Source organism: Rhinopithecus roxellana, chromosome 20, assembly GCF_007565055.1.
Source record: "Rhinopithecus roxellana isolate Shanxi Qingling chromosome 20, ASM756505v1, whole genome shotgun sequence".
NCBI lineage: Eukaryota > Metazoa > Chordata > Mammalia > Primates > Cercopithecidae > Rhinopithecus > Rhinopithecus roxellana.
Genome location: NC_044568.1, coordinates 62,958,736 through 62,970,867, shown reverse-complemented (window position 1 = coordinate 62,970,867; position 12,132 = coordinate 62,958,736). Strand labels below are relative to the sequence as shown.

Genomic DNA, 12,132 nt, shown 5'->3' with positions numbered 1-12,132 from the left:
CTCGAGGGGGCCACGCCCAGGCTGTGCCTTCTGGGCCCCAGACCTTGCAGCTCCGACACTGACCCCAAGTCCTCTCTTGGGCCCAGGCTCTGCCCTGGCTCCCAGGGCCTCACCCCACCTGCAGGAGGCACCCAGCCTCAGTGTCCCTTGGTTTTTTTCTGGAGAGACCCACTCCTCCACCCTCCTGGGAGATGCCATGCATGGCACTTGCCCCCGGGTGCCTTCCCTGGAAACGTCACCTGCCCCGGGGTGCTCTCATCTGGCACCCTCAGGCAGCTGCTCTTCATTTTAAAAACTTTATTTAAATGGACTATTAGTCAAATGATTGGAAAACCAATAATGAAAACTAGTTCTAGTTCTTCAGGGTCTTCTCCTGGTAAGGCGGAGGACACACCAAACTGCACTGGCCCTGTCAGGGGACACGGCACCCTCGCGGGGCCAGGCTCAGACCTCGGGGCAGCAAGAGGTCCTGGAGGCTGCGGGGCCCTCACACTCCAGACCCTGCCTGGTGACCCGCCCCGGGCCCGTGGTGCATGCTGGGGAAGGCCACTGGCCGACCCCTGGGCTTCGGCTCCTGGGGAGGCACGGCCCCACACCCTGCCCAGTCATAAATATATACAGATTCCTGGGCATCCAGGGCACCAGGCCCAAGGCAGAGCTGGGGTCCTGTCTCTAAGCCTGTGGCGCAGCGACTCTTGAGATGGGAGCCAGGGAGCTGGGACCACCATGCCCCTCCCCTGCCTCCCTCCTGGGGTCACAGCCCTCAGGCGGCTGCCAGCTGGCCTAGAACACGGCGGAACTGCTGGGTGCTGTGGCCCAGCTCCTTGACCCTCTCCACCATGTCCTGGGCAGCCGAAGGTGATGGGTACTGCAAGGCGGCGGCCTTGGTGGTGGCCACGATGCCACGCAGGAGGTCGCACAGCAGGTTGCTGTAGTGGGTCACCTGGCTGCGCACGTCAGCAGCCTTGGCCTGCCGTGAAAGTGTGTCCCCAATGAACACCAGCTTGTGAGCGCTAAGGATGACGAATTTGCTGTGCGCCACAAAGATCTTGGGTGGCTGGTTGGTGGCCACGGCGGTGAAGAAGGCGTCCACGGCATTGGTCAGTGTGGTCAAGTTGGCCTCACACTGCTCCAGGTAGAAGAGCAGCAGCTGCCGGTCCGAGGGTCCCAGGCCGCCTGTCCGCCCCGGGGCCAGGGGTTGGGCTGGTGTCCAGTTGGCCAAGTCGTGGTCTATGGGCCGCGACACCTCCTGTTCCAGTCGTTCAAATTGCTTCAGCTGGGGCGGGAGGGAAGCAGGAGCAGGGTTAGGCTCTCGGGCGAGTCAGAACCACAGGCCAAGACCTGGGCACCCTGGGCTGGGCTTCTCTAAAAGGTCTGCTACTCAGAGCGCACGGGACTGTGGGGAAACGCAGTCTCCTCTCCCGGGGACGGGACCCAGGCCCATGGCCAGTCTTCTGGAGGTTGTTCAGTTACCTTTCCACCAATCTCCAAAGATCAGACTCTGTGCCCTGAACAGTTTTGAAATGACAAGATGGACAACAGAAAAGTGGCTGCCTGGGGTCGGGGGGGGGTCACCGTCCTGGCTTGGGTACTGTCCCATGTGACTTGAGACGTGGCACTGGGGAAACTGGCTGAAGGGCACTGGGGATCCCTCGACCCTATCTTTGCAACTTCCTGTGAATCTATAAATATTTCAAAACAGAAAGTTAAAAAAATTTTCTCCTTAGTTCAAAAGTAACATACACATTATAAAAAGATTCAAATATATCAAACAGAAAAAAGGAAGACATCACCTGTAATCCAACGCCCCTAAATAGAACCTCTGCTACCATCACCTTCCAGAACCACACACCAAAGTTAACATTCCCACTCCTGTGCCTGGGAGTCAGCTGAAGGGGACGACGTGTCCTCACTAAGCCGCTATGGCCCTGGAAATTATCAGCCACACCCAGACTCAGGACAGGTAAGCTCTGTCCCACCCTAGGCGCAAAGCTCCAAGCCACAATGAGCAAAACCAATAGTAAACCTCCCCCTCCTAACACTCAGAACCTGGCACTGTCCCTCTTAGGCAGCTATTTGGTGAAATCCTTCATCTCTCCGTTCTCTTAGCCAGTGAGATACATACTCGACTTTTTTTCTTTGAAAAGCTCTGGTGAGGCAGGGTGAGGTGGCCCATGCCTGTGATCTCAGCACTTTGGGAGGCTGAGGCAGGTGAATCACTTGAGTCTGGGAAGTCGAGGCTGCAGTGAGGCCTACAGAGCACAGGCAACAAGCTCTGTGGGTCTTTTTTTTTCAAAACTATTTTTATTTTTATAAAGAGGGAGTACTGCTCCGTCACCCAGGCTGAAGTGAAGTGGCACGATCTCAGCTCACTGCAACCTCTGCCTCCTAGTTTCAAGCGATTCTCCTGCCTCAGCTGGGATTACAGGCCTGTGCCACCACCTCCAGCTAACTTTTGTATTTGTGGTAAAGACGGGCTTTCACCATGTTGGCCAGGCTGGTCTCAAACTCCTGACCACAGATGATTCTCCCACCTCTGCCTCCCAAAGTGCTGGGATTACAGGCGTGAGTCACTGCGCCCAGCCCTTTTTATTCTTTGACAACTCTTAATAGTTATATAATATCCTACTGCACAAATGTCCATACTTTATTAAACTAATACTCTCCTATTAGACACTTTGCGGGTGGAGATTTCAGATTCTTCACTGATACAAAAATGGGGCAATAGATGTTCTCATGAGTAACTCTCCATGGGCTTGCATTTAACATGGACTTTATGTCCTTGGCTTTGGGATTCTACATCTTTAGAGTTTTTCACATATATTCTTGGCCTTTAATCCAGCTCCTAGCAAGTTATCTAAGTGATTGATCAGATAAGTGCAAAGACTTGTATTCATCACAGCATTGTTCACAAAAGTAAAACTCTGGGAACAGCCTAAGTGTCCAACAGCAGGGAACTGGTGCAGTGCTGGAGGCACACACAGGAAGGATACAGCACATGACCACTTCTGAAAACACAGCGATCCCAGAGTTCTCTCTCTACAGACGGAGATATAGACATATATATTGTTGATATTTCAGGAGGTTTTTTTTTTTTTGAGATGGAGTTTCACTCGTTGCCCAGGCTAGAGTGCAGTGGTGTAATCTCGGCTCACTGCAACCTCTGCCTCCTGGGTTCAAGCAATTCTTCTGCCTCAGCCTCCCAAGTAGCTGGGATTACAGGCATGTGCCACTATGCCCGGCTAATTTTTTTGTATTTTTTAGTAGAGATGGGGTTTCTCCATGTTGGTCAGGCTGGTCTCGAACTCCTGACCTTAGGTGATCCGCCCGCCTCAACATTCAGGTTTTTAAAACAATTATTATTTATTTATTTATTTTGAGACAAAGTCTCACCCGTCGCCCAGGCTGGAGTCCAGTGGCGCGATCTTGGCTCACTGCAAGCTCCACCTCCTGGGTTCAAATGATTCTATCGCCTCAGCTTCACAAGTAGTTGGGACTACAGGCGCATGCCACCACACCCAGCTAATTTTTGTATTTTTAGTAGAGATGGGGTTCCACCATGTTGGCCAGGCTGGTCTCAAACTCCTGACCTCAAGTGATCTGCCCGCCTTGGCCTCCCAAAGTGCTAGAATTACAGTTGTGAGCCATTAATTTTTATTAATATATAGAGACTTGGGTCTCACTATGTGGCCCGGCTGGTCTCAAACCCTTGGCCTCAAGTGATCCTCCTGCCTCAGCCTCCCAAAGTGTTAAGATTACAGGTGTGACATTTATTCTTTTCTTGGGTGTTGTAATAGATTTAACAGGGGGTACAGGTACGGTTTTGTTATATGGGTACACTGTATCCAACAGGTGATTTCTCAGCCCTCACCCCTCCCACCCGGCCACCGTTCTGAGATGTCAATGTCTAGCCTCTCCTGAGTGTCTCTATGTGCCAGGTACTCCCCGGGCATCTTCCACTCTTCACTGATCCTCACCAAGCTCTCAGGAGACAGCTGCAGCCTTGCCGCTGTGCGTCGTGGGTCTCAGGCCCCCACCTCTGCCACCTCCTTGACGCCCAGAAGGTGGGCGAGGGAGCTTTGACGGGTGATATTTTTATGTTCACTTTGTACTATCCTGTATTTTCACTTTTAAAATTATCTTCATCATCAGAATAAAGCTCCCTTAATATTTTTTTACATACCTCTTTCCTACCCTCAGGAAATGATTCAAAATATGAAGAAAAGTCTATTAATATGTCAGCATATAAACATAGCAGTGTATTTATAATAAGCGGCCAGATGTGGTGGCTCACACTGTAATCCTAGCACTTTGGGAGGCCAAGGCAGGTGGATCATTTGAGCCCAGGAGTTTGAGACCAGCCTGAGCAACATGGTGAAACCTTGTCTCTACAAAAAATACAAAAACCAGCGAGGTATGGTGGCAGGCGCCTGTAATCCCAACTACTGGGGAGGCTGAGGCAGGAGAATCACGTGAGCCCAGAAGGTTGAAGCTGCAGTGAGTCGAGATTGCACCACTGTACTCTAGCCTGTGTGACAGAACAAGACTCTGTCTCAAAAAAAAAAAAAAATACTACTAAGGAAGTGTGGGTACAATACAAACATTCAATAGATGCTATGTGGCCTTTGAAGGAATCCACAAAGAATGCTTAACGCCACGGCAGATGCTGGGACAGAAGAGTCGGATGCCCACAGGACACCATCCCGGACATGCAGGGAGCAGCTTGGAGGAGGGAGCAAGGCAGAAGCAGCCCGTGCCGAGCCTACGGCAGCTGTGAGGGTCTATTTTCTGCTCTCACCCCACTCTCTAACTCCCTAAACGTCTCCAACAATTACTCTTGACAACTTTAAAATAAACCAAATGAAAAGATGAAGATGGTCAGGAGGCAGCGGGGTGGTGGGCCGGGCCCAGCTCTGAGAGCTACCAGACAATGTGTGGGGAGAAGTTGGGGACCCGGGGTCGGCCCTGCGGGGCAAGAGCTGAGGGCTCAGGGGGTCAGTGGGCAAGGCAGGGCCTTGCTCTGCTCCAGGGCCTCACCTGCTGCAGCTCCAGCTGGCTCTTGCCCTGCCGCGTGATGCTGCCCTTTTCCAGCAGCTCCTTCTGGGTCTTTTCAAACTCCTCCTTCCCCTGGAGGGGAGAGACAGGGGCTGCACTGAGGCCAGTTCTCTTCTGAGCCAGAAGAGCAGGCCAGCCCCGTGGGGGGCGCAGTGAGCTGAGTGGCCACCAGGTGGTGCTGCGCGCGCATGCACACGCACGCACGCACGCACACAGACACACGAAACAGGCTGGCACATGCAGGGGCAGGGGCAGACACAGACACACATCCCCCAGGCTGACACGTGGGGACAAACACACACCCCCCCTCAGGCTGGCCCATGAGGGGACACAGCCCCACACACACATACACATACACAGGCTGGCACATGCAGGGACAGATACGGTGGCTTCCTAGGAAGCAGCCCTGGCCACCCCTTTCACCGCCTGCCAGTCCAGGAAGAGACTGGGCATAGGGCTGGCCACCTGCAGAAAGGCCACAAGCTCCACCCTGCCCGCCTAGGCTCCCACACCAGGAATCAAACCCAATCTCTCCCTGTTGGCCTAAAGGCCTGGCCACCTGTTCCCTGCTCCTGGATGCCTCTCTGGCCCAGCTCAGCCTGGAATGTTCCTCACCGGGACTCCCACCCGGCTGGCACCCAGGCCTCTGCTCCAGGGCCTGGCCTGGGAGGAGCAGTCCCAGCCACCTCCTACCACCTCCTGCTGCTCCCCCACCCTCAGAGGATCTTTCTCTGCGTACACATTTCTGCAGATCTGTCTCCCAACACACAACAGTCACTGCTGCTGGTCACCGGAGACACCAGCCCGAGGGACTCAACGAAGGACTCGATGACACAGCCATGCTAGCACATGGGGCCAATGTGTGGTGAGGAAGGTCAGAATGACAGGAGGGTACAGGGCCTTGCCAGGGACCAGGCCCAGCTGGGAACAAATCTCCCCCTAAGCACCGGAGCCCCGTGTGGCAGAAGAGGAGCCGGGACTGGGCAGGCGGCACCCACCTGCAGGTGGACGTAGTCATAGTCCTCCATCCAGCCCCCCTCGCTGTTCTCGTACTGCCCATCCGGCGAGTCCTGGGAGGTGAACTTAGGGGGTGAGGGCAGGGGCCGTGACTGGATGCTGCTGGTCTTGTCAGTGGGGTTGGGGTACAGGGCGCCACCCCCCTCGGGCCCTGGAGCAGGGGCCTTGGTCCGTCTGAAGAGCAGCGAGGCATTGCCGTGCAGGAAGGAGGCCAGCTGCTTGGCGTCCTCGGGCACAGCCCGCGAGCACGCCACCAGCCGGTCCAGGTCCTCAGGGGTGGCTCCAGAGCCTCCCCGGCCAGCGTCGAGAGCCTGACCGTGTGCCACCAGCGTCTGGTGCACGTCCTCCATCTTCTGCAGTTGCCGGCTAAGCTTGGCATGCAGGGCACGGTCAGATGTGTGGGCAGCATTGCCCACAGCGCTGCGGGCAAACTCCAGCAGCTCGTGGACGGCACTCTGGACGGCAGCCACAGCAGCCTGCAGGTCCTGCACCAGCGGCTCCTGTGGCTCAGAGGGGTTACGCCAGCTCCCAGTCCCACCGGCGCTGCCTGCCAGGTCCAGAAGGTGGGCAACGGTGGTGCTCACACCCTGCTGCAGCCGTGCCAGGGCCTCCACGGCGACTTCCAGCTCCAGGGGTTCCCGGCCCGGCCCCGCCACCTCCAAGGAGGATGCGGACTGGCTGCTACGTGTGCTGCCAGTGCTGGAGGCCGAAAGGCGCTTGCCATCCGCCGGGGCTTCACGTTCAGCTGGGGGAGGCACCGCATAGACACCGTTGTCAACCGCGCCACCATCAGCCACCTCAGGAGGAAGCACCCGTTCACGGGGCACATCATACAGGGTGCCCGGGCCAGGCCGCCGCAAGCCAGGGGGCACGTCGTAGAGGTCAGGAGCCGGGGGCGGCACGTCATACACGTCCTCGGCTGGCGGGGAGTCTGGAGGGGGCACAGCCAGCACCAGTGGGGTGCGGGCCGGGTCAAAGGGCTTGGCCTTGGCGAAGGCGGGGGGCACATCGTAGGTCTCCTCACGGAGCAGCGGGCCATCAGGCACATCCTTGCTCACCGATGGAGGAACGTCATAGACCTGGGGAACAAGCAGCAGTCAAGGCTGTCCATCCGTCCATCTGCCCACCCGAGGCTGGGGGCAGTATCCAGCCACACAAATGTACACACACACAGGCACACACGCAGCCCCGGCATACACATCCTTCACGATTCCCATCCATGACAGCTCTGGGACGAGCCGGCTCTAGAGCCAGGTGACCACCCCTGTACCTGAAGGTGGGAGAGCTTCCTCTCAAGGAATTCCACGTGTTAATTCACATAATTGTGTCACCTCAGACTCACTGAAAGGTTAACTCTCATACTGCCACTGCCACCACCATCATATCATGATTTCATCACCACCACCACGTGTGAACTTTCCACTCTGCAGCAGGTGTGTGACTGAGCTCTGCAAATATTATCAGGGGACCAAATTCTGGTTTGCCCCGGACAGTCCTGGTTTGTCCCTGATGCTCCCACATAATTACTAGTCCCCCCTTCACTCTTGGAAGTATCTCAGGTGACATGACACACCCTGTGGTCACCTTGCAGATACCCTCTCAGGAGCTCATGGGGAAGGCCTTGCCACAGGCGGTTCTACAGACGAAGAAGCTGAGGCTCAGAAGAGAGCTAGGTTTCCTCTTTTGTCAACGATCCAGTGAGGAGCAGAACCCGGGTCTGGAGCCAGTCTCTTCCTGCTGCCACCCCGAGCCCCGAAGACACTGGTCAGCACCCCAGTGCACACACCCAGACACCCCACAGTCTCAGCCTGGCCCTGGCATTTGCTCACCGCGTGGTGGCTGGACAGTGGCAGGCCCTTCTCCACGCTGGGGGGCACGTCATACACCTCCAGCAACGGGTCTCGGCCATTGGGACCCTTGACAGCCATGGGGGGCGTGTCATACACCTGGGGGCAGAAACAGTGCAGGGTTAATGGCGCGGGGGGAATGGGAAAGGCAGAAACCCTGCAGCACCACCCCCAGGCCTGGCCAGGGCTGAGAAGATGCAGCTCCTTGCCCAGGGTCAAGCAGAGGCACAGACTCGCCGCCCTGCCCTCCCCCTGCTGCACACCCCACACCTACCTCCTGGCCATACTGGCTGGGAAGCAGCCCCCGAACCGGGGGCACATCATAGATGTCCTGTGACCCCGGGACCAGCAGGTGTCGCGGGATGTCGTACTCGTCCTGCTCCGGCTGGGCGGCCTCATATACATAGCCCTGCCCCACGCGGGTGGGCACCACCACCTGGGGGCAGAGAGCTGACTTCACTGCTGCCCTCGAACCGGCCCTCAGGGAGGCTCCACTCACACCTGGGAGCCACATCCTTTTGGGAGGTGGGCAGGGCACACCAGGTGGAAGGGATGCCAGTTCTAAGCCCCTCTGCACCCTCTGACCTTCCTCCAGCGGAACGCAGTGCTGGGTATAGCAAGAACCCCAGGTTTTATTCAGAGCTGCCCGGTCCTGGGCCAGGACACCACCATCTCTACAGTCTGCTGACCCGGAAGGCTCCACAGACGAGTATGGGTGTGAGCTGATGACGGTGGGGGACACCGGTGGGGTGAGGGGCTGGGGCCCTGGCTCTGGAGGGCACTACCCACAGGCAAGGAACCCCCCATGACTGGGGCGCCCAGCCCCGCAGGACGAGAGGTCACATCGGAGGCCTCGGAGCCTGCTGCCCACACCACCTAGCTGTAGCCTCCTCAGAAGGATCGGCCCAGCAGGGGACTGCGTCCAGCCCAGGACCAGACAGAGCCTAGCACCCCCTGCCCCACAGCACAGCATGGGGAGACTCTGGAGGACAGGAGCAGAGGGGCAAGTTGAGCGTGTGCTGGGGGGCACAGCAGCTGGAACCAAGGCTGCCCCGCCTTGCCGCGCCTGCCCCGGGGGAGCTGCCTGCAGCAGGTAAGATCCCCAGCGACCTGAAAGGATGAGGCTTAGTGGGGGACGCAGGTCCAGGGCCAGCCCTTCCCTCCCCAGGTTCTCTTACCCTGGTCCAGAGCCCAGGGTGGCCAAGGCAGGCAGCACAAGGGCTTGCCCAGGGCCATGCTGCCCCTCACCAGCAATGGCCTGAAGGGGGTAGGGGCCATGCCAGGCAGCCTGGTTCCCCAAAGGCCTCCCTGCCTTGGGGAGGACAAGGCCTCCCTGGTGGGATTCTCCAGCCCCTGGCACACTGCGCCCACACGCCTCCACCACTAGGCTCCCTGTTCAGCTCTCTCCACTGAAAGACCTTTTGTTCCCTCATCAAAGGGGATGTCTGGGACAGGGTTGACTCAGGGCCTCCCTGCACATCCCCCAGGGCAGCAGCGCCAAAGCAGCCTCTCCCTCGGGCCCAGTGCCCCTGAACCCCGAGAGGCCCTCCCAATGCAGGCAGGCAGCCAGCCCTGCTCACTGAGGGTGCTGTGAGGCGGTGCAGGGCATGGGGGCGGCAGAGGCGCCCAGCGCCCCCCAGCAGCCCCAGGCCTGGTAGAGGCCCCCGCAGCGCAGCAGAGCTGGGCCCACTGGGTCTCCAGCGCGTCTGGTAGCAGAGCCCCACAGGCTGGGGGCCTCTGCGGGGCCACCCCCCTCCAGTGCGTCTGAGAGTGGATTTGGCGGCTGCCTCTCCAGACTCATCTCCCTCCACGCGCTCCAGACTTGAGTCGCCTCCAGAACTATTTTTAGACGCGGGGACCTGCCAACAGTGGGGCAGGCGGGGCGGAGGGACGTGGCAGGTTGGCTGGGCCTTGAGGCATGGCCTAAGGCTTCTCTAGGCCTCCCAGCCTCCCAAAGGCAGGTGGGGACCCAGCCCCAAGGCTCAGCCTGGACCCAGCACCAGCAGGAGGGAGGCGTGAGCATCCTCCAAGAGCACCCCGCCAGTGGCCGTCCCAACCTCACGCGGTGAGGCCCAGGGGTGCAGCTGGACCCAGGCCAGCCTCCCTAGGCAAACGGCTGCCTGCCACTCTTGGAGCTGAGTCGGGTGGCAGTAGGCAGCCACAGTGACCAAATGTTTCTGTTAGAAAAACAGAGCAAGGCAGCCACCAGTGGAAAAAGCTCATTAGGCGAATGACACTGCTATCACAGGCCACCCTGCTACACACCTGAGACCCCACCAGCAGGCCCTGGAGGTCCCCTGGGGGTTAGGGGAACACAGCCAGAGCCCAGGAGGAGGGGACAGAGGCACAGACACTGACATAAGACCCACATGGTGCCGGCGCGGTGGCTCAAGCCTGTAATCCCAGCACTTTGGGAGGCCGAGACGGGCGGATCATGAGGTCAGGAGATCGAGACCATCCTGGCTAACACCGTGAAACCCCGTCTCTACTAAAAAAAAAAAAAAAAAAAAAAAAAAACTAGCCGGGCGATGTGACGGGCGCCTGTAGTCCCAGCTACTCAGGAGGCTGAGGCAGGAGAATGGCGTCAACCCGGGAGGCGGAGCTTGCAGTGAGCTGAGATCTGGCCACTGCACTCCAGCCTGGGTGACAGAGCGAGACTCCATCTCAAAAAAAAAAAAAAAAAAAAAAAAAGACCCACATGGTCTCTGACACACACGCAGAGAAAACACAACACAGGCCAACTGCCAGGTGCACGCACAGAACCCAAGCAACACCAGGGCCCGGGTGCTGCCCCTCTCCTCCCCTAGGATCAGGCATCAAGCAGGGGGACGACCGAACTCAGGTCAGGTCCAAGAGGCAGGCGTCAGGTCAGAAGAAGGGGACAAGGTGGGCCCCCACCCTGGAGCTCAGTGGCTGGTCTCCCCCTTCTGCAAAATGGGTGTCACTCCTGACCTGGGCTGGCTCCTGGCTCTGGCATCCCCAGGTCCCCATTCAGGAGCCTCGTTTCCTCCTCGGGAAATGGAGCACCACAGGAGCGCTGTGACCACAGCCACTGGGACACACCCAAGTGCGAGGGGCTCACCCGACCTGGGTCATGGTGGCCTGAGGGGCCAGCACCACAGCCCGCTCCCCTCCCTCCCCAGCTCCAGGCCCCCTGGCTTGAGGTCCCAGCACATGGGGGCCTGGGGCAAGATGAAGCTTCTAGGGCGAGGAGGGTGAAACTCAGGCCCAACAGGACCGCGTGCACACCTGACCCCACGCCATGCCTGTCTCCTTGGGTACTGACCAGGGTCATGACCTGAGTGACCTCCCACAGATGCCTTCCCCCGGGAAGTCCCACCTGCCCATGAAAGAGCCTATGCCCTCAGATTCCTACAGCCCACACCCGGCCCAAAGAGGCCCAAAGAGTCTCGACGCCAGTGTGGCCCTCACTTCTCCCCCAGCCATACGGGCCACCAGGCTCCCACCTCAGCACCCGCTGGACCCTGCTCCAGGCCCCAGGGGTCTGACCCTCCTGGCCACCACCCTTGTCACTCACCCTCTTGGCTTCCTGAGAGCCAGTGTCCATCCTGCCCACACGCCATCCTGGCAAGGGCTCCTTGTCAGCCCAGCCAACCACTACCCTGGAACTGGGAGACTCAGTTTCCCAGGCATTTGAGGGGCAGGCCACTTAAAGGGGAGGATATGGAGGTTCGGACACAGATGTCCCGCAGCCAGGTGTTACTGCCGTGCCACTGTACTGAAGACACGAGCAACTGGAAACTGCCTAGGGCCCGTCCCAGCAGAGGGGGCAACCCAGCGAAGTCCAAGGCGGCTCAAGGAGAAGCTTTAAGAATGCAACAAAATTCTTTTGATATCTAATGTTGGATTTTCAACTCTGAAATGCAAAACTACATGTACAAATCTGTGAAACACAGGGCAGATGCTAGACAAAATATGCCAGAATTTCCCAGTGATTACCTCGATTGGAAAATTTCATCTCCAGACTTTTCCATACATTATGCATTTTCTACAGCAAACAAGCATTGCTTTTGTGACCATAAAATACAAGCAGACACAATCAAGACTGGGGGAGGTTTCCTAGGGGAGAGCAACCGGGCCCAGGACGTAGGGCTCTCCTTCCTGGGCCATCAGCCAGGTCAGAGCCTTTGGGGCACAGGCCTGGGCAGCTCTACCAGTGGGCATGGACGGAGAAGGACCCAGCTGGTTAAGC

At 58.1% G+C, this 12,132-nt stretch overlaps 1 protein-coding gene across 4 annotated transcripts in view; it reads right to left on the bottom strand.

The window, feature by feature from the left end:
• Nucleotides 1–279: 279 nt before the first annotated feature.
• BCAR1 (BCAR1 scaffold protein, Cas family member) overlaps nucleotides 280–12,132 on the bottom strand; it is a 37,382-nt gene continuing 25,529 nt past the window's right edge. For 3 of the 4 annotated variants that reach the window (XM_030925063.1, XM_010382973.2, XM_030925064.1), the window contains exons 3-7: nucleotides 8,194–8,355; nucleotides 7,902–8,018; nucleotides 6,054–7,151; nucleotides 5,038–5,127; nucleotides 283–1,276 (exon numbers count right to left, since the gene is read on the bottom strand). In XM_030925063.1, the coding sequence (XP_030780923.1) occupies nucleotides 764–1,276; nucleotides 5,038–5,127; nucleotides 6,054–7,151; nucleotides 7,902–8,018; nucleotides 8,194–8,355 (1,980 nt within the window). In that variant the 3' untranslated portion in view covers nucleotides 283–763. Of the gene's footprint in view, nucleotides 1,277–5,037; nucleotides 5,128–6,053; nucleotides 7,152–7,901; nucleotides 8,019–8,193; nucleotides 8,356–12,132 lie in introns of all 4 variants that reach the window. The other variant, XM_030925065.1, reaches the window with a different exon arrangement.